We start from the raw sequence: 27,455 nt of genomic DNA on the forward strand, positions 1-27,455 counted from the left end.
ATTGATTTTTTTCATAACCACGTCTTTTGAATAAGTTTTAATAGCTTTTGCCAAATATTGCCAAGGTCTATCTAAAACTTTTCAAGGGCATCATAATATTTTCATAAGTAACTTTGGCATCATTCTTCGCAAACATCATCTTACAAACAACACATGTTTTACATCAAAATAAACAATTATAATACAAAAGAAAAGATAAACTAGAAATTAGGGATCAAAAAAGAAGAAAGTACACTGATTTAATTGCAGGAATTTTTTGACAAAGGCAAAAAAATAAAATCCTAGCTACAGTTAAAATAGAAATTATTTATCAAAAAATCTGAGCATCTTCTGCATCAGGTTTGTTACAGATATTGCACAGAAAAGCTTCACTTTAAGTTTTATGGATTATTTTATTTTATGTTATTGATGCTATAATGATTTGATTATAGTATGTATAAAGTAGGAAAATGCTAAATTCAGCAAGTAATTAGAATTCCTCAAACACACACAACCAACATTTTGTCCATCTGAATTGCAGCAGCATTGATGCATGAACATGGCCAAAATTGTAGGAAATGAAAAATTGCCATCTTCAAACTAGTCTTCAACCTCTGGAATCAGAAAATAGAGAGCAGCATACATCTGCATTTTGAGTAGTCATCTGATATATTGGTCTCTACTTTCTAAATTACAGCAGTTGGAGAACTAAAACTTGGAAAAGCATAAAGTTTCCATCAAGAATTATGCTATGTCCATGAAACTTCATTGATGTTTCTGTGGCTTCATGATATTTGATGATAGTACTTGATACTAATCTTATCAAAAAGTTGTGGTATCGTATTAAAAAAGGCGCTATCTAAATACTAGCTACCCATTATAGAGTTCACCAATTACCAATCATGGAAACGATGAGTCTGTGGTATGTATCTGGATTGAAATTCAATCACATCTCAGATAATTATCTGAGGTAAATTCCATGATGAAAACTGAAGATTGCCAGAGTGCAATATATTCTGATATCAGCATGTGTTTTATCATACTGTTGAAGAATATACATGCAATTTCACTTTTGTATAAATGTCATCTTTTTGTACCCGTGATGCTAAGATTGAAGGACCCTAGGTTTCCATACACAATCAGAAGAAGCATACAACACTTACTTGAGCAAGTTCATACTCATTTGCATAAAACTTTTTGTGCAATAAAGAATTTTCATTCAGATGTTTTTTTTTGCAAAAGGTATTTTGAGATTCAGTAGGTAATTAATTCACTCCATTTCATGAATTACGCTCTCATGTTTTTGGGATGTTCTAATTTTTTTTACACAAACATGTGCACATATATTACAATTGTAAAATGTAAGCTCTCTTTTCTTCAGAGTATGCCCAAAAATATAGAATAAATATAATACATTTCTGATAAAAGAAGAAGAAACTGAGAAATATTAAAATAATTTGATAGAAGCTTGATTTTGTTTTACACAAAATTTATTTTCAACATCACATTATAAAATAATTCACAGACGAAATCTGGATCTGGTGTCATTTCAGGGATGAATGTTTTTACAGAGTTTTTTTATTTCATTTAAATCAATATCAGTGAAGTCACTCTATTCTAACTTGCACGTGTCCCTGAAACCCAGGTTGTTGGACAAGCATGGGTCCTTACCGAGTAAAGACAACAATGAAATGTGTGTATTAAATTTTTATGTGTTCTTTTCCAAAATTTAATGTGTTTTACATGATATATATATATCCTTGCCTTTACTGAATACTTTAACAATCATAAACTTACAAACTTACATGAAATGCAACATCATGGAGACAAAAAGAAAAAAAATCCTTATTGGGTTTCAAAATTGTCTTCATTAATAACTATATACTTGCTATCAAAGCAATGAAGCTCCAGCTGGTGAAATGATCATTTTGGTTTCCGTAACATTAAGATACAGAAGCTTTTACTGCTCTCCAGCTGGTGAAATGATCATTTTGGTTTCCGTAACATTAAGATACAGAAGCTTTTACTGCTCTATTGTCGAGATCCCCATAAAGAATACTAATTTAATAGAACATAAGAAATAAATACAATATATAATAGCTAGAAATATAAATATAATACATACAATAAATTTGCAAACAATATAATAAAAATTAGCAAAAGTAAATAACTCTCTCTTACATTTATTTCAAGTACTATATTCAAGCAATCAGTAACACATGAAACTGCAAATGCTGTGGCTACAATACCAGTAGTAACAAAAGGAACCGCTGGTTCATGATTTTGAAGCACAGAATGCATACACACCTAAAATAGTGAGTAGAATACTATTAAAAGATACATTAAAACTTTGGATTATGAGTAACTTGGTTTAAGAGTGTTTTGAAAGACAACCAAAACATTTTAACCAATTTTTACTCGACAAGCAAGAACTTTCTTCCAAGACGAGCAAACATTTTTGAATTTTTTACATACTTCGACTTGACAGACGAGATATTTCTTGCAATAACAATGGTAAGTATACTAAAGACTCCTAGATCAGTAGGCTATATGAGGCATTGCATATTCATCTTGTCTACTACTATACCACACATGCACCTCGTCCACATTCCTCTGCCAAATTTTTAAAGAATTGGTACATATTGGAATGTGTGTGTACATGTTGTGAACCTAACATGAAGTTTGTCACTGTAATGCTTGTTATCTGTAGTGATGCCATCTGCCATCAATTTTTCTAACTATGAGTGAAGTGTAATGATTGAATAATCATACCGTTATAGGCCTGTTGCTCTCTGTGGCGAGACTTTTTAAAGGGGAGATCGGCTCACATTAGAGGCTTAAAGTTGGGAACGACACAAACTCACCTTCAGCCAACCACCACTGTAGCAACAGTGGGGTTTGAACCAACACCTTCTAAAGCCTTCGCTCGCAATATTTTTGATGCCGTGACATCATCCCGCTCCGGCCTGTTTTTCCCCGTCATCAGAAGCTGCTTATCCCTGATCACCATATTGACAGGCGTTAGCACGCACATGCACAAAGTTTTTTAATGATAAATTTCTAGTTTAAACGTTTATTTTATTCATTTTTTGGCAAGGCAATAAACAATATTGTTGCCCAAGTAATTCAAAAAGAATCGTTGAAAAAACAGCAGCTAATCCGGCCACCAACAAGCTTCTGTGAAGGAAGTATAGGCCTATCTGTACAGCTGCATATAAAATCACACAGGTGAGTTCATTTTTTACTATTACATGAAATGCATTGATGAATATTCTGTAATATCATTATTGCAAACATTGATAATCTCATAATCCCAATTTTCATAAACTCAGTGCTATACACTGGATATACTTGGGATAGGGCTTTATTAAGTTAATTGACAATATTGGTGATGTACTATTTGAATCATTTCTTAATGTTATCCTCCAACGTAAGAAATTATCGAATAAACAGTTGGAGGGAATTTAGAATTTACAGAAAATATATTTCATGCCCCCCCTTCCCCCTTACATCCTGGAGCTGAGCTTCTATGATAAAAATTTTAGTGGATCCCACTCCAATATTCCTCACGGGAGCCTTCGATGGAATTTCAAATAATTACATGAAAAGAAATATTTTATTTCATGCCCCCCTCCTCCTGAAACTGGGTCCCTTGGTAAGATCTGTGGAGGGCCACCTGCTAGGGTCAAAGTAATGAAAATCCCAAATTTTTTTAATGTTATAATTTCAACTAAATACATTCACAAATTTTAAAAAACTTCAAAAGTCTAATGATGCTTTTATTTCAGCGTATGACTTGGACAGTATCGTGGGATCATGTGAATTTGCTGAACACCCAAGAAGAGCAAGGACTGGAACTTGTATAGATTATTTAACTACCAACCAGTTATCAAACAAATCTAGCCCCAAGCAACCGTCTTGACTGTCTTCCATGGGACTTGCCTCGTGCTATCTTACGACCAGCCAAGTCGAGATGTGTGTGTGTGTGTGTGTTATTCCCCTCCCCATTTGTGAAACATTTTGATTAGATATAATTAACAATGAAATAGCATGCGTTTGAAATACAGTGAGGTGAATAGCATTTTGCCGCATCCAAATATCTAATGAGTCTTTTGGTATACTTTTTGTGCTTGTGTGGTTTACGCTTAGGCAGATGACGATGTAGAATACAATCTGTCACTACAGGTGCATTCTTATCCCCAGATTTTGTTCATAGTAAATGTGAGTGATCTTAATGTTCCTGCATATTTTGAAAGTGCAGTTGAACCCCGTTATAGCACCCCCTGTTGTAGTGCCAACACTGCTTGCTGTCAGAAATTTTCAGTGAACAGATCTTCCATATTGGGATTATAATGTAAAAAACGTAGGGATTAAAATGTAATGTAGAACTAAAATAATTTCAGAGATAAGTGTAAAACATGTGTCTCTTAAGTTTTATATCAAGAAATATTCAAGTAATATATTGTACAGTTTTTTAAATTTTATGAATTTTCTCTTCTTAAAATTTAATGTGGGTTGAAATATTTATAGAATAACACTAATAAAACAAAGATACAGTGTTTCATTATAAACATGTGAATTTATGTAATGAAGCCTCTCTCTGAAACACTATTCTAACCATTAACCGATATAACGCCAAAATTCTTTGCGACAGATGTTGGCGTTATAACTGGGCTTGACTGTATTATGTTAAAAAAATGTCATTCTATTTTTCCACATAAATTAACAAATTTCTCTGACTTTATTAATGTATTGGAAACACCAAAAGGCAAGATTTCAACTATATATAAATTCTTCATATAAAACAACTTAAAAATATTCAAGTGATTATTATATTGTTGGGAGTAGTCCAACGTGGGAATAGAGAGCATTAAATTGAACTATTAATCATAGAGTATTAAATAAAATTTTACCCCATGTATATAAATTTGGTCAGATACATATTTCGCCTGTTTTGAACATATATGGTTCATTGCTTCATAATGTAGTTCTCAAAATTGATCCACGTTTGGATGTTATTGGCTTTATTGTTATAGCCATCACAATTGATAATTGCATTAATAACAAAATAGTGGGTTTGTCCATTAGTCCCCGTATAAATTTCCATGTGCATCCTCGCCTTTCAACATACAGGGCCAGAGACCACTTTTTTTCTGATTAAAAATATCAGAAGTGCATCTGATTAAAAATATCAGAAAAGCTGGCTGTATTAAAAAATGGTGTTTCTTCCCAAATATAATTTCACCCCACCTATAAACTTCATTTAGGTTAATGTTTTACCCTTCTTGAACATAGATCACACATTGCTTCATAATATAATTCTCAAAATTAATCTACGTTTGTCAATGATGGATACAGAAGGTGCATTTTTGAGATAGACTCGCAATGCGCTATGATAAACAACTTTAGAAATTACAAAATACTGTCTTGATGAATTGGGTTTTCCATGGAAAATATATACAAATACTTATTCAAAAGCCAGGTTTGGAAAATGTATAGACTAACAATATTTCTTTGAGGTAAGTTTTAGAATGTGGGAGGGAGTAATTCTGTGGATTTGTTTCTAACGTATTTCTAAAGAACCTTTGAATAAAAATGTACTTTTAAAGAAAAATTATATTTAAAAAATTTTATGGAAAAAGGAAGCTGGTGACATTTAAAAAAAGCACTATTTTTTAAATAGATTTTTACTACTTGAATCACATCTTAGCATAGAATGTTATGCATCTGTGTATGAATGAGAATCGTGCAATCATCCATATCCAATCCATAGTGGAAGGAGCAAAGCAACATATATTTATTTCATGAAAAGTTTTTACATATTTATTTTTCTCATAAATGATTGAAAGTATATATTGCATGTGTGATGAAAATAAAGGATATTATGCAGTTGAATTGGTCTCAATTTTCTTTGGTATTCAATGTATATTTTTTTGGTTAAAATCAACAGAAATGAAGTTCTAAAAAATGAATGTTCTTGAGAAAATTTTAGAGGTCAAAGGGTAAGTTTTTCAAATACTGTTAAATTTTTATTAAAACTCTGGTCCTAATTGATACTTGGAAATAATGAATTATAAGTATAAACTTGTCTATTCAAGTGCTCAAGTCTTTACTAATTCGGCTTCTTTTTCTATAACATTGAGAAAAAATATAGCAACGTGATTCAAATATATAACACATCAGCGTTACAGTGTATGGTGGTGCTGGAAAACGATCTTACAGGGAAAGATGGGTTTTGAGGACGGATCTCAATGACGTCACAAATCTCTGGGTCAGGCTTTATGCTCTAGAATAGGGGTCTTCAACCCCTGGCCCGGCGTCACTATTTTGGTGGCCTGCAAAAACATTTCGATCGATTGACACAATATCATTCACAAATAGGGTAAAACGAAGATTTCAACAAAAAAAGTCACCCAGCTTCATATAGACTTATAACAAGGACAGGCTGATCCGTGTACAGTATTTAGCTTCTTAATCAGGCTTTTAATGCAAAAGAAACCACACCACACACTTCTTCACTATATATAAATCACTTTGAGTACATCCCATTCTCCTTGAGCGGGAGAAAGCAGAAATTAACGGAATTTCCATGGTATTGTATTTCTCGGGTGCATGGTTAGGTAAGGAGCAGGTGGATGTATGCATCGTGATTGGTTGGAAAAAAGATTTGTACAATATTGGTACAGTTCATTTAGTTGTGTTTTAGGTCTTTGAAGTCTTTCATCAGAAGCCTTTTAATGAGTGCACGATGGCAAACCGTGATAACAAAAAAAAGGAAAGTTGAATGTTTTAATAAGTCTGACACGATGTCAGCAAGTTTGTGCATCCATAGGTTGAAGAATGATTATACAAAGGCAACAACAGACAAAATATCCAACAACGTGGCTGAAAAAAGATGCCCACAAAAAATATGAATGCCAAATATAAAAACTCTACACTATATCAAAAAATACAGCAACTCAGTAAGAACAATAAAAAACTAATAATTATGATAAAATATAAATATACTACCCATAAAAAATTATTGTTGTCTCATCTAAGTATGGATAGCTTTAGATTCATCTACAAATACGACGCCACAACAGGCAAATTGCCCAACGAGGTAGCTGACTTAAGAACATCATGGATCCCCGAGCCATTTTTTGGAGGCCCTACCTACTACTGCTACACCCCAAATGCACCCCCCCCCCGCGGAACCCCCCAACGAATCGGTACATGCGGGAATGTGCGTGTACGTGTAGTGCAACCTGACGTAAAGTGTTTGTTTCTGTGTAATGCTTGTTATGTGTAGTGCTGTCATCTGCCCCCAGTTTTTCTAACTATGAGTGAAGTGTTATGGTTGAATGATTTACCGTTGTAGGACTGTTGCTCTCTGTGGCGAGACTTTTTAACGGGAGATCGGCTCGCATTTGCGCCTTGAAGTTGGGAACCACAGAAAACCAACTTCAGCCGACCACCACTGTGGGGTTCGAACCCGGATCCTCGCATCACGAGTCCGCACTATAACCACTCGACCACCACAGCGGCGAGTCATGCAATAAACATCTCAATATGTTTATTGCATGTCTTTTTAAACATGTTGATTGCATTCGAATTCACAACCCCCAGAGGTAAGCAATTCAATTTATTCACAACCATATTAGAGAAAGACTCCCTGTGACACCACAACCTAGAATTGTCCATTAGCAATCAGTACTGGTGCCCCTTGTCGAAGCAGTTGATTGACAATGTATTAATAACTCATGGTCCATTTTATCCATCACAAAAATATCAAATACTTTGATCATATCTTCCTGACATCTGCACTCTTCTAATGTAAATATTTTCAAAAAATGAAGTCTCTCTTCATAGCTTAAGCCCTGTGTACCATCAAGAACATAAGTGGCTCTTCTCTGCCCCCCCCCCCACCCAATGTAGTCAATGTCCCTTTTTAAGCATGATCTATAAAACTTGACGGCATACTCCAATCCAGGACGAACCAAGCCCCAGAAAAGTGGAAGGATCACTTTAGGAGAATGCAAAGAGATTTTTCGAGACTCGAACTGTAATGAACTGCTTACTTGCTTAGCCATCATTACATCCCGGATTCTATTTTTATCTTTCCCAACATAAAATTAGCATTTGCGAATGACAACAATGAAACAGTTTTCTTTCCACTAATAAGATTTATTACAACATTGTTTTTCTTACATTTTTTAGAACTTTTAACCAGTTAAAAGGATTAAACATAAATACAATTTTTTAGAGTTTTAACTTCAGTAAATATTGCACATTAATTTGATAAGATCTCACTGATCTGTCAGTCAGTTAGATGAGATTCACATTTTCATGTCAGCTGCACCTTTCTTCTACTGCACGAGTATTACCGCTGTGTGTCCCAGGTGGTAGAGCTCCGAGGCGACATCAGCTCAGCTCGGCTATCATGAACGAGATCCCATGTGAATCATACAGGACCAGGTTTCCAGACAGAAGAGAGGTCAACGTCCAAGTGAGAGGACCAACACTCCACCACACCTGTACTATGGCCGACAGGAATAAGAGCCCAGTGAGAGGACTAGCATTCCATCATGCCCAAACTGTGGTCGACAGGAACAAGGTCCCGGTGACCCTAAGCCATTACGTCCAAACTTGATTAGACTGTTGGTTCACCAGAACATAGAGAGAAGTATGCCTATTCGGAGGGGAACATCTTATTAAAACAGATCGCTGAGTGTGTGTGTGCATTTGTGTATTTTCCTTATCTTCTCAGCACACTGGCGACCTTTTAAGGGAATCTTCCCATGCCAAGATCCAATCAGACAGCTGGATCAGTAGCCTGTAAAAACTTAGTATATTCGAACAGCAAAACTCATTTGCATATTCATACGGAATAAAACACTATTTCAACTTTTGACACATGGAAGTTGGCAACATAGAAGAAATACACATTGAAGACCTGGCCAAGGTCTGCAACAATAGGACTATTGCTCATTGAAATTCTCAAGAAGTTATTAACCGTAGAGTGGTCCGCGGCCCACAAACAGCATTTTTGAAGGTAAAAACATTGTACATTTCTATTGTATAGCTATATTGCAAAACATTTATCACAATTAATATTACACAATTATATTTTCATATTCTTTATATGGAGTTAGATGAGACTCTGTGGGATACCCACCAGCAATCTGCGGGACCCTAAGATCGGGAGAGAAAGGCAATATGACAAGCTCCAGGATCCTCTGCTCAGGTGTAAGCGGAATTTATGTGGGACATCAGTAGCCTGACCTCTGGTCCCGTTCTCACGCGACAGCCAGGAGACCCCACCCCCTGACTGCCAGACTTAGCAAACATAACTGGCCTGAGCCGGAATGCCAGCGGGTACCTCGGGTGGTTTCCGGTAAATGGGAGGTCCCTGGGGCCTAAACTAGAATTAAGAATTAATTGAAATGAAAGAATTTGTGAAGGATCCTAAGTCATGTTACAAAACCAAGCATTCTATTTGATTTCCTGACCACAGCAGAACAATGTTTAGGAAGTCGCTCAAATGTTTTAAGCTACCCAACCAAAACACCCAGATCGATGATACTAGTTGCATCCGCAATAATAGCACCATCCAACTTGTAAGTGAAACTTGGGTTGTTCAAACCAAAATGAGTGATCATGCACTTGTCAACACCAAAAGATATGCTCCATTCATTTGCCCACGCTGCAATCCTGTTTAGGTTGGTCAGGAGCGATTCCCTATATCGCTTTGATTCCCAACTACTCTAATTAGCTTCATGTCATCTGCAAATTAGCTAGCCATCCCATTAATATCCTGATCGAGTTTATCAATAAAAAGTAAAAAAAAATATTGGGCCAAGGATACCTCCTTGAGGGACTTCACTTGTGAAGCCTGTCGAATCAGAAAATTCCCTGTTCACCATAACCCACTGTGACCTATTTGTTTAACCACAATTCTATCTAATTCAGTAAGTTGCTCTCAATCTCGTGCAAACACTCCAAAAGTTTACCATGTTGGATCCCATCAAAAGTCTTCAGAAATCAAGATAAACATCATCTACATTTTTGCCCTTAGTCATGTGATCATAGAAGCAAAGGAGGTTGGTTACACATGACATCCCCTTTATGAACCCATGTTGATTATCTGAGAATTATTCCTATCATTATTCTCATCTATCCACTTCACCAATTGTCTTTTGATAAAAATGCTCAATATTTTCGAGAGGCAGCTCGTTGAAACTCACTGGACAGGCTATTATTTTGGACATGGCTTCTCTACTATCATTTTTAAATATCGGAACTACATTAGCAAGCTTCCAATCTCTTAGGATGATACCCTCAGCAACAATGCTCCAGTAACTCTTTGGGACTGGCCCCAAAAATTCATTAGCACATTCCCTGAGTACTCTATAGTATAGGACTCCATGATCTGGTACTGGTGCTTTGCTTGCATATACATTTTTTAGAAGTTTTAGTTCTTCCACATCTTCCACTTGAATTTCGTTGAGAACTTTGTCACCCCATGCCACACAGGTACTGTGTATATTACCTTCACTATTAAAGACTGACGCAAAAAAGTCATTGAAAGCATTACACATACTCTACCTTACGCCCTCCTATCGGGAGGGGGGGGGAGGAACTGTCCCCTTACATCTATTATTGACATACCTGAAAAATGATTTTGGGTCAGAGCGAAATTCCTACCAACCTAGATTCAACTTCCTTTCACTATCCTTATTGCTTAAATGTGTTACTAAATGACAATAAATCAACATCACCAATCACAACGCCATGGCTTAAATTCATTATGAGCAAGAATTTTAAGAAAATTCAAATAGACACATAATGTTTGATTTCTGGCTGATTAGTTTTTTTAATATGTGTATGTATGTGTGTGTGTGAGAGTCAAGTTCATATAAAAATTAAATATTTTCAATGAGTTTTGATTATATAAATTATAGGGGGGAAAACTCACCTCTCTGGTTACGAAACACTCAATTGGGTATGTCAGCATGATAGTGATTGCAAAAACAACTCTAGCTAAATTAGCTAGATCATCATCTAAACAAAAGTTCTCAAGCAAGTCACCTAGAGTAATAAAAAAGTTGTGAAAATATATGAAATAATATAGCAAAGCAGTAAATAATGTTAATATTTTCATACATCAAGTTATAAGCTATCTGACAATTAACCTATCTCAGCTTGTGTTGGGATATACGAGTCTGTAGTTCCAAAACTGGATAGATCATTTTTGAAAAAATTTCAAGAGGAACAAAAAACGAATTACACTGCTCAAAACAATTAGAGGAGCAAGCAAAAAAGTGAAGAAAACCGTGTCAGACAGCCATGTATTGGCATACAATGGATTGTACACGCGTATCAATGCGCAACACAGAAAAAAGACGCAAAAAAATTTGGAATTAAGCTTTAATTCTTTGAAAATATGGAAAAAACATGAAAAGATGATTTAGGGCAACAATTTGGTTACATGTAAACGATAAAAAAAAAGTACTGTTTAGGCATGATGCATGAGTTTTAATAGGGCGTGTGGTCTCCTCGAACAGTTAAGACTGCTGCACACCTGTTTGCCATGGATGCGATGAGGTTATCGATCAGACTTTGGGGAATACTGTTCCACTCCTCAAGAAGTGCAATCTCGGACAGTAACAGGCGGCCTTGGTCGCGCAGCAATGCATCGTCCGAGCATGTCCCAAACATGCTCGATTGGATTCAGGTCAGGAGAGCACGCTGGCCATTCCATACGCTGTATTGTTTCAGCTTCAAGCATGTTCTCCACCAGACGAGCTCTATGTGGTCGGGCATTATCACCCTGGAAAACAAAGGAATCTCCAATGGCTCCAGCGTAAGGGATGACATGAGGTCGCAGTATCTCGTCTGCATACCTTCGGGCAGTCAAAGTGCCATTCCGAATGATATGCAGGTCCGTACGTCCGCCTATGCTGATTCCACCCCATACCATCCAACCAGCTCGTCTGTATTGTGACCTTTCACGAACGAATGCGGGGTTATTTCGAGTGCCCCTGTCCCTCCATACCAGAACACGTCGGGTGTCACACTCCAGACTGAATCGGTACTCATCTGTAAACAACACTTGGTTCCAATCATGTTGCTCCCAATCTCGATGTTCAGCAGCCCATCTTCTTCGGGCCGCACGGTGGTGTGGGGTCAACGGAATGCAGACCATTGGCCTACGTGCATAGAGCCCTCCCTCATGAAGCCGATTACGTACTGTTTGGCTGGACACCCTTCGTCCTGTTGCCAAGAGCAACCGTCTTTACAGCTGCGTAGCATTCTCTGTTCTGTTTCGACGGGCTGTTAACCGTACATACCGGTCATCAGTTGCTGTAGTGGAGCGTGGCCGACCTTGCCCTGGTCGACGTCTAACATTTCCTGTTTCTTGGAATCGATTCCACAGCCTTGCAACAAAACTTCTGTCGACTCCAACAGCGTCCGCGACACTACGTTGTGTTTGCCCGGATTCCAGTCTGCCTATAACACGCCATGCCATGGATTCCGGTAAATCACGTTGTTGAGACATCCTCAAGTCACCTTGTCTCAAAAAAAAATACTGCGCAATCGAATTTCACAGTTACGGCAGTAAAACAGACGTTTCTGCAACATCCCGATTTCTGCCCTTATCTCCTTTTTCTGGTTTTTGACGTCATGAACTTTGATTTGCATATGAAGTTTTCTTCTTCCGTTTCCTGCTAGGCTTTAAATTATGGATGATTCATTTTATGTTACTTATCGGTATACATCTTTGCGTAATTTTGTTAAAACCATGTGCTCCCCTAATTGTTTTGAGCAGTGTAATTACATTATTTATGAAACAAATTTTTTTATTTTTTTACAAATTGGTATTAGAGATAGCTACAGGTCTTAACCAAATTTTAGTTCTGTATATATATTATTTTTGAGAGACACAGAAAATAAATTCTTTTGTAACAATCTCATTTTGCAACCAAGCTATGGAGTCTGTCTATGCCCATACGCATTTTGACCTATCTGCTTTTGTGTGTGTGTGAAACTGATTTCTTTACTTATCTAGATTTACAACCAACTGGTACTTTCGCACAACAAAATTAATAGCGTTTAGCTGCTATTGAATATTACGACTTTGCCTACTGATAGATCTGTAGGAAAACTAAAAATAAATGACATAATTTGAAGAAAAAATTATGTATCTGGTTTTGAAACTAGACAGCTCATTATATGGAAGAGTAGATTAACTTTGCTCAAGAATATTAAGAAGTCACCAACGAATAAGGCAAATATATAAAAATGTAAAGCTTTTAATGCATTTTGACACACCAAGGGTATTGTTTTCAGAGGAAAAAATATTTAACCACTAATCATGCTGCAACCGGTATAGCAATGGGTAATCCCCACTACCTGATTTTATATGATGTATATAGATGCGTTTGAGAGTAAGCTATCGAACATCCTGCCCTTCTCATTTTATCAGAGATATGTAGATGATACTTTTGTGCTGTGGAACAGTTGCAAAAATAACTTAAAAAAATGTGTACTCGTTATGAATGACATAGACCCTCACGTTCAGTGCACAGCCCAATTTGAAATAAACAATGAACTTGCTTTCTTGGAAGTATTAGTAACTAAACAGAAATCGCATTTCCAAACCTCTGTTTATCATAAGCCTTTTTCTGTCTCACTACCACCTCATTTTAGATCCTGTCATCCCATGCAACAGGAACTCTCACCATTTTGTACTTATGTAGCAAGAGAATTTGACATCTGTTCAGATCGAAACACATTGGGCCGTGAACTTGAAGCCATTAGAGCAATTGTGAAAGACTGTTCAATACTAAGATGATCGACAAAATAAGTAGAAAATTTTGAAACTGGCACGAGAAACTGCTTTCGTAAATATTACAGAGAGAGGCTACTCCAAGAAAGTCTAGTCATATCGTACGATCCAATAACCTCACTGAAGATCAAACCGGTTCTCAAAAAGTTTAACCTAACAACCATAGATGTGCCTACTAAAACCTTTGGTTTCAAGCCCCCTAAAGATGCTATACCACAGCATAAACAATGAGGAATTTATTACATTCCATGTGGTGATTGCCCATGTGGTTATATAGGCCAGACAAGGAGACCCATAAAAACAAGATCAAATGAGCATGCTCGCTGTGTTAAGAATCAGGAATGTGAAAAATTTACCATTGCCGCTCGCTGTTGACAAGAGTGCTATAGATTTAAATTTCAGGAAGCTAGAGTTTTTAACAAAGTCCATAGCTGATTTAGATTTCTACACAGGCACATATATTCGGGCCTTCAAAAATATATTAATAAATGACAATGAATCAACACCACTGATTGCAACACCATGGCTTAGATTCATTACGAGTGGGAATTATAAGAAAATTTGAATAGATCAATTACGTAGCTCCATTTCACAAGAGTCCAATCAGGGTGCCAGTCTTACACACAGGATCTCATCTTCATTCTGACCATGACATTTAAGTGAACAGACATACTTTTCCGCTGAGCAACCGAGAGTTAAAATTTGATATCCAACCCAAGTGGGATCCTCGGTCAGCATGATTAATGGTAAAATATTTTTTCCTCTGGAGACAACACTTACCTAGTGTAGAAATGCATTAGGAGTTTTGTATTTTTTGTACATTTGCCTTATTCGCTGGTGATTTCTTAATAAGCTCGTTATATGTCTCCTTAATCATTATCTCAAAGAGAACCGGAATATGCAAATAAAACAGGTCAACATGCTTTCCGGCTTCATTTGGATGGGCTAACAAGGCAATTGCTGCCACAAATTCTGGATTGAAATTATATTAGAAATACTCTGTGGGATGACATAATCTTCAAGGTGGGGTAGGCTATTTTTTAGACTTAAATGTCTTGCTTACAACTCCTTTCTCTAGAGCAGATGAGATATGTTATCCGTTTGGATCCCTACTCACAATTTTATTCATAGCAACATCTACCTCTAGTTGGCTAATGAAATTGTAAAGGTCACCTACTCATCACCTGTACTTTTCGTTTTATCTGTGTGTATATTACATGTATACTCATTGTACATATACATTCATATTTTTAAGACAAATCTGCTTACTGCTACATCCACCATTTTGTTTTGTCTGACATGCAATATTGAACTTTAAATTTTACATTTCCAGTACCATAATTTTCTGTTTATAATATGAAGACTAGAATTAATCCACTAAAAAAATCTGAATATCTTGGTGCAAATTATGTAACCTGCTTTTTCTCTGAGAAATTTAAAACATTAATATTAATTTTCATCCCAAAGATAACAGATGCTCACACACAGAGATATACGAGTAGAAGAATCAAATTTTTCCTAAAACAAAATTGACCAACAGCTTTTTATATTATTTGTGGATGAAATTTTCACATATGGATTATAAAATTACATTTTTCTCCCAAAGTATCAAAATTTGCATGCACAGATTTTTTTGAGTGAATTACAGGCATGAAATTATGGTAACAATAGAAATACAAATAACTAAAAAAATAACATTATATTGAGTTGCCTTGTACGAAAACACTACAATCATAGGCGGAGATAGACTTGGAAGTCTGGGAGGGGGGGCACGATGATGTCAATTCATATATACATTTGATCAGTCGACTCCACCTTTGATGCACCCCTCATGGCCCCCGTATCTCCACTCATGACTACAATACATGCTGCAAAAATGTCCAAATGAGACATAGTAAAACCTCATTAGAAGGCCAACTCCTTGAGAGCCATTTTGTTCTGGACCAGAATTTCTTTCAATAGATTAAATATAAATTTTTTCTCTATTAAAAGACCACTTAGGCAATGCCTCACACTTGCTTTATAGACGGAAGAGAAAAAAATTCTTGCTATATATGGCTATTCACACTAAATTGTGTACTTGAAAGAAGTTTTTATATTGTGTTATATCTGTGAAATAAAGTAGTTCCATATCTGGGGGATGAAAATTTAACAACTTAGTTGATACCATTCCATGAATAAAGTATGAATGGCATAGTTTGAGGGCTAAGCTGTTGTGAACTGCTCAACTTAGGGTAGTGATACTTTACTAGACAAGACTAGATCAGTTTATGAATTTTTTTGGAAAATAAAATATCCATGCTTAAATATGACATTTAGAATCTAAATCTTAAAAAATTTAAAAGACAATAACCTTGCATGTCTGACTAAACTAAACATACCTTGAGAGAATCCTGTGAATATTGTATATCCACTAATTCCAAATATCACAATTACAATACATGAAAATCCCATGCTTATATGTGTTACACGATTCCATCTTTCTTGAGAAGCATTTTCAAGAGATTCGTATAGAAGAAAAGAATTGTGATGGCACATATAAGCTGAAAAAAAAAAAATTCAGATTTGAAAATAAACATATTATGAAAATATTTTGATAGTTACAGCAGACACAAAATCTAATGTAGCTAAAAGGCTCCATTGTTGAGCTGCCCAGGCAATGCTAGAACAGTCTTACTTCGAGCAAAAATACACGCAATTTTTGCCAGCATTTTGATGGCCAAAGGTGGTCATATTTTTGCAACTCTTGGTAATTTGTTTGTGAGTAGGCCTACAATTAAAAACATAATTATGCATTGTATCAAGACTCTAGCTGGAAGGGATACCAGGTGGTCTGCACCCTTCTGAAATGTTGTAAAATGACTGATATATAAGGAATAACAATGCTTAAGTCTATTGTTTTATCACTTTGGTCCTTCCCACCAAAATGCCAGTAGCTTCCCTCCGACATTTCTGGCAATGGTCCCACAATATATAATTATGCTTATTTTTCAAATGTCTTTCTGATTTCAAGTTTTTGTTTCCAGACTAGAAAGATGATGTATAAACACAATTATATATGCAGACTACAACAATGAACATTTTCAAAACTGTTTAGATGTTGTTAGATCTGGTGAGACGACCCAAAAGCATGATACAGAGCATTTTCAAATACCCTGAAGAACCATCAAAAATAAACTTAAGAGAACATTTCTCGACACACCAAGTCATCCCAAGGTTTTCAGTGCCAGGGAATTCAGTACCGAAATTTCAGAAAAAGCAGAAGCAACAAATACTGCGAAGTGAAAAAAAAATACAACCTAGAAAAGTGAAAACATAAAACACATGGACTTCTCAACAGACGAAGACTGTGACAATTTTAGTCTTGTGTCATTGGAATACAGTAAGATTTTCCCATCCAATGAGGATGAACACAAAGAAATCATTCAAGAAAATTATACATTGGTTCAAACAAGGAATTAGACTCAAACAATTCAAAAGATAATTTTTAAAAAAATTGCAAACAAAACATTTTGTGATGGTTCAGTGGAATCACCAAATGTTTCCAGGATTGGCGTTAGCTGTGGAAGAAAGAGGAGCTATTGCGGACTAGAGTGTAACCAAAAATTTTGAAAGAAGCCCCAGGACAGACATTTTGATGTATATGTAACTGGAATGACACAAAAGAAGTAATTAAGCCTCCAAGGCCTGCTAAAAGAGTTTTTGGTCAACAATTTGTAAGACATAAGATTGTTAATACTAATAATGAGAGAGAGAGTAAATATTGCTAGTTTTATAACCAATACAAACAATTTAAAATATAAGTTTTCTTTCACAAGGTGAAGTTTGATTACAAGCCCAGGTACAAGAAGTATCCTAGCTCTTCATTTAATGCTTTAAGATAGGAAAAAGTGAAGTGGGCCAAAGTTACAAATGTGAAGGGGCAACATTGGTCCAAAATGTTTTTTTTAATTGGCTTAAGTTAAAAACATGTTTTTTTTTTGTTTACACACAATATAATATAAGATAGCCTATCAATATAAAAAAGGCTACCAGAAATTAAAAGCATACTAATCCAAACTAATTGGGACCGGGACATGTTTTGACTAGCAGAAAGTTTGGATTACCAGGGGTTGTCTTTTAAACATGACTTTTTCAAACTGTAATAATAGCAAGCATCCCTATGGGTGAGATAAGGTTTAGATCAGATAATTTTATTTAACAATGACCAAAACAATTGCAGGAAAATTTTGTAAATTTGTAAACATTGCAAGGTAAAAAATGTGATTTTTTTACCTTCCAATGTTAAATCTTTGCCAATGGACCAAAGGGCATTACTAAACATCAAAACAGGTGTACAAAAAAATGCTGCTTTGATATCTCATTGAAGATGAGAGTGAGTTTCTTTCCATTCTACAAAAAATGATAAAAAATTTGGTGAAAAATGTCATTTACTGGCCCACAGAAGCATGGGAAATATGACGGATACCTTGCTAAAGAAAACCTGGGAAAAAAATTATGGCCAAAACTTGCTTTAGATGATAATCATGAAACACCAAAAGAATCTGACGAAAAAGCTTTTAAGAGAAATCTCTGGTAGAGCGTGGAAGCAAAAGAAAAAGATGTGGTTGAAATGTTATCATTAGACTGTAACAGCCATTAAATTTTTCAAGGGGGGAAAAAATTATCTCTGAACTTTCAACTGTCAATGACTCATCGCCAAGTGATGGGTAGATCAGATGTTCTCAAAGTGCATATCATTTTTCCTAGAGACATTGTCAACGTTTTTCAAGGGTGCCGCATCAGTTCCAAACATTGATGATTGTCTATTCCATGCTTTGGAATGGTTCTTTCTTGGACTATACTGGGCTATCAAGGATAAACATTGTCATATCAAGGGAGCCATGAATAGCAAAAGTTTGAGAACCTCTGAGTTAGATTATGATGCTCTACCACCAAAGGCTAATTCTGAAGCTGTGGTTGCTTTTGAAACTGCCCTTCAATACTTGGAGCAGCATGATAATGCAATCCCTGCAGACATCATGTTTCTGAGATGATGGCTAAAAACTGCATCGTGAAATAGAAATAGATTTTTTTCAAGGCAACTACGTAATTCATCATTACGAGGTATGATCTTGTATTCATTTTCCCATACGTAAAAGGTTATGTTATAATGCAGAATTTATGAGAGTTTGTTTCTTCTGTTGTTGATTCAAATTTCTGGCACACATCTTTTTTTCTTTCTCAAAGAGCCATTTGGATTAAGTGGGTTTTCAGATTAGCAGGGTTGTATATAGTAGTAATACTGGGTTAACTAAGAATACCATCTCTGAATACTGGGTTTATTTGAAAGTTTAAAAAATAGGCCAAAGTAGCGCACATTTACAGTAATAAAGAACTTGCTGTGTGTATTTTATACCCATGAGTCTTTGTCAGAATATTTTCTGGCACAAAGGTACACCTGAAATGATAAGATTTAAGATTACCACAAAAAGCACAGTGCTTACTGCAGGAAATCGCCCCACCAAGGAGTTAGCATACCAACCTCTCAGCAATAGACATGAAACGACATCAACCTCTTAGCTATAGACATGAAAAGACATGTCAAGACTTGTCATTTAGATTCTGCTATCATTTGTACATCATGGACCACAGTATAGTTAGCCAGGTTAACAATGACCGATAATGTTAATGATAGCTCATTCTTGAATCCTTAGAGAAACTGACAGAATTTTTTTAACAACTTTGGAAAGCTTTGGTGGGCAGGAAACAACCAAGGGGCAACAAAAATTATCATATATCATTAATCCAGGTGACTTAATAGAACTGGGAGAAATATTATAAAAAGAGCAATTTAAATTTTGTGCTATTTTTATTTTTAACAAAATAGTAAAGAGACTAAAACTTACCAAAAGCTATTATACCCACAGCTTCAGTAACACCTGACTCAAAAAATTTAAAAGCATCATTTGTTTGGGGTCTAAAAAAAGTAAAACAAATTGCATTAAACTCTTTGTAAATCTGTGCTGCATTGGAAATTTCAAATATTCTATGGCATAAAATATTTAATTATATTTTTTTTCAATTGCAAATAATGTACAACTTTATTAATTCATAGCACGATATCTTGAAACTGTAAGCAAAGCAAAGATTATTGATTAGCCAACTTTAATATCAATTCAATAGATTATCAAATTGAACTCAGTGCTATGCAAGTAAATATCTGGACCGATTCAATTTCTACACACTATGATAAGAGATAAATTGAAATCATTTGTACAATTTTTTGACATAATCCACATGATGACGGTTCCTAAATCCTTTGGGGACCAATAGAATAACTTTCACATCTGTGCAAAGCTTTTGTTTTCCTCCAAGATGCTCATTCAAAAAGCCAAAGTAGGCATAGTTAGACATCTAAATTTTACTGATATTAAATGGCTTAATTTAATATGTTTCTCAGTTCCTACATGTTGATGCCTCATTTTTCAATAATATTCTGCAGCTTTGATTGCATATTTTTCCTATGTTTTTCTTCATTACTGTGTTATAAGCTATGAGAGATTTTCGAACTTCCTTGGCAGCTGCAGTGATTCTTGATACATAATGTATGTTGCTACAGATTAAACAAGCATTTTAGCATCTCTCTTTCGGCAGTTAAAAGGCACTCTGACTTTATTTCAGCCCACCCATAGTGATGCACAATGCTCATTTATGTATCATAATACTTTACAATGCACACACAATATTACCTTATATATACCTTAAAATACAATACAAAAACTGTTACTTATGACTTCTCTGATAGCCTGTTAATGTGATATTTGAACGCTTTATCATAAGGTACACCAGGGTAAGTAGAACCGAATATAATTTGTATGATTCACTTAGCTTCTGTGTACGGTCTCTTTGTCAGAATTTTTCTGTAAAAATCTGCTTGGTGCCCTGGCTGTTAGGTTATGATCATGTTGCTACCCTCTTCCCCCCCCCCCCCCGTGTGTGTATGTATGTGCATGTTGTACTCTTATTATTTCAAGTATTTCTGAAGTACCAATTTACCTAATATCAATATTTATGAGGCAAATTAATCCTTTCTTATTTTTTAATGTGTTACAGTATAATTATGATATTATCTAAGGTAAAGTAGGAATTAAGGGGGGGGGGTTAAATTTTCCTTGCATTTTTCTTGTACTAGAGTAAGCAGAATCTAATGAATTTACACTTACCACGTACCAACTTGCATTAGCTTTATCAACTGTAATACAAAAGTGAAGAAAAGAATAAAGCTCCCGAGTCAATACTAGCTGCTTCTATAGACCTAAAAGATGAGTGTCTGGGAAATACAGAACGAAAATACGCTACTATCTATGAAGAATGAAACTTCTTCATAGCCACAGTGCCAAAAAAAATTTCAGAGGCAGAGGTTAGTGACTGGGTTCTTGTCAAACTAACAAATAAAAAGACAGTAAAGATATTTGGTGGGCATCTAACAGGACTTGAGACTCATTTAGAAGCAAAATTTAGAAAAAGCATCACCACTGCATTTGCCTTGAACACTGAAAATTCACATTCAGCTAGTGTTTGTGGGGAGAGAAGATTTTTCAAAGAGTGTGTTTTCTACAAACTAACATCGTTAACTAACTTTGTACTCTAAGAATAACAAAATATTGAGTTTTTTTTATTTTTCAAGTGAATTTTTTTCTCCTTTGTTTATATATTCATTTATGATCATTTTATAGAGTATTTTTCGCAATTGAAGCAGGAACTTCAATGAACCCATTGGATAACTGAAGAAAAAATTCACCTTGAGAAATGGGAACAACAATGCAAATAACTTCAAAGCCTTAACCCTAAAAATAGAGTGTCATACATAAGAGTATTATCAGATCAGAGAGCTTGTAATATGAGAATATATAAAATGCATACATATTTGAAGAAAAGACGTAATGTACATTTAAAAAATAAATTGGAAACTTACATGACTCCGGACATTTTGAATGAGCGGAAAATTACAAACACCATGATAGAAAGAGCAAACGACAAAGAAATGAAGGAAACCTAAAGAGTAAACACCATTTAATAATTTACTATTACAGCATTCATCATAGATGCATTAAAGAAAATCAATAACAAATTCAATAAAATAAAATAGCAAAATTTTAGCTTTGTTATTTGCCTTTATCATTGGTTTTCTTCTACAACATATTATTATTATTAGGAAAAAAAGCTTTTTCTCCATGCAAATATTGATATGAAAATATTAGAAAAAATAGGTAGTTGGCTGAATGCTTTCTGAATATCAACAATGAAATAAGAAAATTAAATTTTAGTATTTGACCCATAATTATCTGTACTTGATTAACAAATGTGTGGAAGGCTCCTGATGTAACAATGTGGTTATTCGGTTCTTTATTAGTTTCTAAATTAGCATTCGTAATTCGGTGGACATGCTCTTTTACTCTAGGAACGAAAAGTTCTTTTCATGAAACATCAGGATTTAACACAATGACGATTGATTACAGTAATTTCTGCTGCTTCCAGTGGCGACTTTTTTTCTTTCTTTTTTTTAAAATGGAAACTGACTCACATTTGCGCTTTAAAGTTGAAAGACCATTGCAAATTATCTTCTGTTTCATGATCACGGATATTATCTGGGTTTCGTGATGGAAAGCCTGATGAGGGGCCAATAGTTTAAATAAGGCAATAGTTTAAGTACAGAGGAATAAAACACGCTTTTCTCTGAAAGAATTGTATTGCTGCAAGCAGGAAAAAAAAATTTTGCCGTCCTTTCTGAAATTCCGGGGCATACTAAAACAAAATTGGCTATTTGGCACAGAAAAATATGAAAATACACTATTGGAGCAGGATGGCACAACATTTTAGTTTTGGCACAGTGCAGCGCAATTGGCACAGAGTTCCCACCCCTGCTAGTGGCATTGTTTTCTGAATCATACACGACAGCACTAGCAGAATTAATTCAGAAATCAAATCTGACGTCAAATGAACTGATCACATAGCTGAAAAAAATTCAATAATACTTGCGTAATTTACACAAACATTTAGGACAGTAAACATTTAGAACTCCAGGGCCAATACTCTTTGGAATGATGTAGACAGTAATTAACTACTAGAAAAAAGTGCTTACTATACTCTATTACACATGTATGAGGCCCATAGAGATCAAAATCATCTGCTACCAGGCTTTTTGCTGACATCAATTTACACTATTTTCTGCAAGACCTTATCAGATTAAGATTTCAACATTTATCACATTCTATTCCCCTGATTTGTATAATATTAAATTAAATAGGAGAAAACCTGTCTAACTTGACATATAATAGCTAAACCTTGCTTTGGCAACATATGCAAGATTTTCTCAAAAAAAGGGGGGGTAATCATTTTCTGAATGTTGTTTCTGATTTTTTTTGTTTTGTTTTTACTGCAAAAAAAAAAATGCTGTAACTCAGAGGTAAAAGGTTGAATACTTACTCTTAAGTTGACTATGATTTCCACTGTATCAATTAGAATTCTTTTTTTACATATTGCCAGCACATTGACCAGTTCAGAAAAATTTAAATTGCCCTAGTGTATTTCAATAATTTTTGTTTCATTGCTCTTTGTCATTTGTTTGATGTTTGTGAAAGATTCTCTCTCAAAGCTTGGGTTAATGTTACTTCCCATACTTCTAGCTGTTTGTTAACCTGAAAAATCAACCTATAGACTACAAAAGCAACAGGTGTGAATGCCTTAAATTGAACAATGTTTGAGGAAGATAGATCAAAAATTTTTGAATGAGAAAAAGTAGTTTTCCTTATTTTCAACAATTGCACTGCTCATTCACAAATAACAAATCTTATACGACAATCAAATATACCTTTTTTCATCTAATTTGAGATTATTATCAACACAAATTTTTCATAGAAACATATTGGTAAAAACATTTCATGGATGATGGAATGAACGATGCAATAGAATATTTTCAACTATGTATAAAAATATGTATGTGCATAAACAATGCTTAAAAAACTGTTAAGCGTGAAACCTCACTAACTTGATATTTTCTTAATTTGACATGTTTTTCTATCAATTCTTTTACCCCAGTGGATCTCAAATTTTTGACACAGCCATGGCTCCATTAAATTAGTCAACATTTATCCACAGCTCCCTAGAATAGTTTAACTAAGAACCATTTCGAAGGTTGAACAAGCACAAAACAATATTGCCAGTTTTCTCCTATGCATTTGATAAAGGTTAATAGTACTTCTAGCAGCCAAGATGAGATGATAGCCTTAGGGTCCCAAGCTATCAAGGTTCCACCATCAGTACATATCTCTAAAATTTAATATAATTAATAATCCTTTTAATATTCAATTATTTTTTTCTTTGTGACTGTATATACCAGTTATATTATTGTGTTTGGATATCGTTATATCGTTTTTTAAAATTTTGATGATTTTTAAATTATGATTCACACAGCAACGTAATATTTTTCTAAAACCACTGGCTAAGTGCACCTTTCTTTTTGTGACTACAAAAGATGAATAATTTAAATAAAACAAATTCGTTCAGAATGTAGTTTCTTGGGTGAAGAGGGGATAGAAACCCAAAGACAACATATGAAAAAATAAAACAAATTAAAAATGTGTTCTCATAAATGCCAGAAGTTTGAAGGGCCTGATCTTATAGCCATTACAGAATGTTGGCCAAACGATGGGAATGAATCATTCTTACACATCTCAGGATATCATACTTTTTAAGAAATAGATCTGATAGGAAAAGGGATGGAGTCTTGATATACGTGAAATCATGTTTGAAAGCCAGAGAGTGTAACATAGAATAGGGATATTGAAACTACATGGGTTGAGCTTGACAAGAAAATGTGTCATAAGCTTATGGTAAGATTTTGTTATAATCCACCGAATAAAGATAAGAACTATATCTCCAAGAGGGTTATCATATCAGCTTTCAGTTACCCGGGTACTGAATAGGAAAACCTTTCAGCAAGAGACTTTAAGTTGATGCTCAATAATGTTTTTGTATCAAGTATCAGAAGTCACTGGGGGTACTGCTATTTTGGATTTAGTTCTCACTAGTTTCAAGGATCTTGTTGAACATGTTTCGGTTGGGGACGAGTTTTCTTCCAGTGATCATAGTGTCATTAGTTTTCCATGTAATTTTTTTCAGGTAAAGTTGAAAACAGAAGAATGGTTTTTTGTTTGAAGAGAACCAACAATAGGAGGGTCAAGAGTAGAGCACAATGTATGTATGTGTAATGCTTTCAATGGCTTTTCATGTCAGTCTTTAATATTGAAGGCATTATATGGTCTGTATTTTTTATAATGGCATTTTTAATTAGGTTGCTGTATTTTAGAAATACATGACATTCATATTTATTACGGGCATCTTTTTCTCAGCCACCTCGTTGGGTATTTTGCCTGTTGTGGCCTTGTGTTTGTATAACAATATCAACGGGCTGGTCCAAGATGACAACTCAAAATTCTGTGAGAGAAAACTCCTTCCCCCCTCCCCCTCCCCCTGAGATATCAGCATTAAAATGCTGATATTCACTTTGCATGGAACTCATTGGGAGTAGGCTCACATTTAATTGCAGTGGGGAGGCTATAAGCAGAGTTTGGAATTCAGGTGTTGGGAGATACTTAGGTGTTTTCCACCATTCTCATGGTGTACATAACTCAAAAATGCCATTTTTTGAGTTGTTACCATCTTAAACCAGCCCGCCAGTATATGAGTGAAACCACTATTTGTTAATTACGAATGAACAATACTCACCCAAGAAAGTTTAACAATTGCTCGTAGTAAAGAAAGAGGGTATGTGATGAAAAGTGTTGCAATAAAACTTATTAAAATTCGGTTTCCAAAGAAGTCACTGGTTGTAACTGAAAAATGGAAAAATAAGAAAGTATTATTTTGGAGACAAGATTCTGCATGCAACCTTTCAGAAATTCTTATACAGTCACCACTTGTTATAAGGACAACTTGCCCATGAAAAATGGATGTTATATCCAGGTCTGTTATATCGATTGCTATTGAAAAAAAATTAGCTTCTCGAGAATTCCATGTTTGGATGGAATAAGAAAAATAATATTGTTCATTTTGTCATAATATAAACAGTTGCGATGAAAATGTATCAGGTTAGAAAATAATAAAATTGTGAATATTTATTTCCCACTCTAGCACTTACATACATAAAATATAAAGTCCAAGTGACAGAGGAAGAGCTGATTTTGGGCATTGTATTGGATTGAAGGATCTGTGCACATCATTACAATGAAAAATAACATGGCATGAATAGGAAAACATCTAGGACTTTTCATACTGATCACTACAATGCATGGTCGTTAAAACAAGCGTCAACGGTACTTAACATTTTTAGAACAGAATCTGTTCATAATACAGGTAAAAAAAAAAAAAGAACATTTTAAAAAAGTTAACAGGTTATAAAAGAATTTACATTAGCTGTATCTCTCAAACTAAATACAGTGAAAACAAAACACTAATTTATTAAATATGTATAGAAAAACTTACGACCAAAGAATCTTCTTATCACTTTTGTGATTGTATCCCCGATTATGATGTTGTAACTCACCATGGCTAAAAATTTAAAAATATGAGGGTGATTATAATGAAATTTTAAAAAATGGAAAAAAATTATCAAAACTAAATGTCAACCAAAAAATTCTTACGAAGACTTCTTTACCTGCTTATAAATAAAATAGTCAGCAGCAAAGTTTGTTCAAAATTAATGGTAAAAAAAATTAATTTAAGTATAATCATGTTAAGAAATAGCCAAATCCAATGTGGCATTTTGCCTATTTCAGCACTTGATATTTATGTTTGACACCCGTAACATTTTCTATAAATTTTGGTAGTTTATTTTCAAATTGAACAAGCATTGATACTCTATATAATTTTCCAATTACATTTTTATTTGTATTTCTCACTCTTTTTCTTTTTGTCAATTTTATGGACACAAGAGATTTCTAATTTGTCTCTGAGAATGCAACTCATGCTTTAGCAAAACAAAGCAAAATCTTTAGATGAAACATTACTGTACCTTGATGTTGCAATGAAGTTTTTTTTTTCTTTTTTCTCCCTTAACTTATGATCAAACATTCCTTCTAGGCACCTAATACAAGGGCATAGCTGGGGGGGGGGGACTTGGGGTGTCTGGTCTCCCCCTAAAAAAGATGGGCATAGCTGGGGGGGGGGACTTGGGGTGTCTGGTCCCCCCTAAAAAGATGGCCAAATCTATTGTTCTATCACTTTGGTTGACTCCCAAAATGTAAGTGGTCCCCCTCCAAACAAAATTTCCAACTACAGGCCTGACCTAATGCTAGGAGAGAGACATTTTTACGTTTTTGCAATACAAAATATGAAAAATACACATTATTGAAAATATGAATGCATTATTTATGAAAGCACATGTTTTCAACATGCTTAATTTTTTATCAAATAATACAAGTAGAAGTCTCTAAAAACAAAAACATGAGATAAATTGAGAAGAATTTTCAATTATATATTTCTCACAAAAAAAGTAGCTAGAAAAGAGAGAAGTACATTTAATAAGACACTCGCCTCTTTTTCCTGAATAAGTCTGATTTGTGAAGTAATTTGCAATTCTAATTGATTTAAAAGGAAGTTCAAG

General features: G+C 34.8%; 1 protein-coding gene across 1 annotated transcript in view; it reads right to left on the reverse strand.

Moving 5' to 3' along the window:
- LOC149085605 (putative sodium-coupled neutral amino acid transporter 11) overlaps window positions 1–27,455 on the reverse strand; it is a 51,083-nt gene that overhangs the window by 1,154 nt on the left and 22,474 nt on the right. The window contains exons 6-12 of the mRNA XM_089233743.1: window positions 26,336–26,401; window positions 25,580–25,686; window positions 21,768–21,847; window positions 19,699–19,769; window positions 16,192–16,353; window positions 10,937–11,049; window positions 2,161–2,286 (exon numbers count right to left, since the gene is read on the reverse strand). Coding sequence (XP_089089869.1) covers window positions 2,161–2,286; window positions 10,937–11,049; window positions 16,192–16,353; window positions 19,699–19,769; window positions 21,768–21,847; window positions 25,580–25,686; window positions 26,336–26,401 — 725 coding nt within the window. The remainder of the gene's footprint in view (window positions 1–2,160; window positions 2,287–10,936; window positions 11,050–16,191; window positions 16,354–19,698; window positions 19,770–21,767; window positions 21,848–25,579; window positions 25,687–26,335; window positions 26,402–27,455) is intronic.

Source organism: Pholcus phalangioides, unplaced genomic scaffold (assembly GCF_987345545.1).
Source record: "Pholcus phalangioides strain wild (caught in Gottingen) unplaced genomic scaffold, Ppha-v1.0 ptg000007l_1, whole genome shotgun sequence".
NCBI classification, from domain to species: domain Eukaryota; kingdom Metazoa; phylum Arthropoda; class Arachnida; order Araneae; family Pholcidae; genus Pholcus; species Pholcus phalangioides.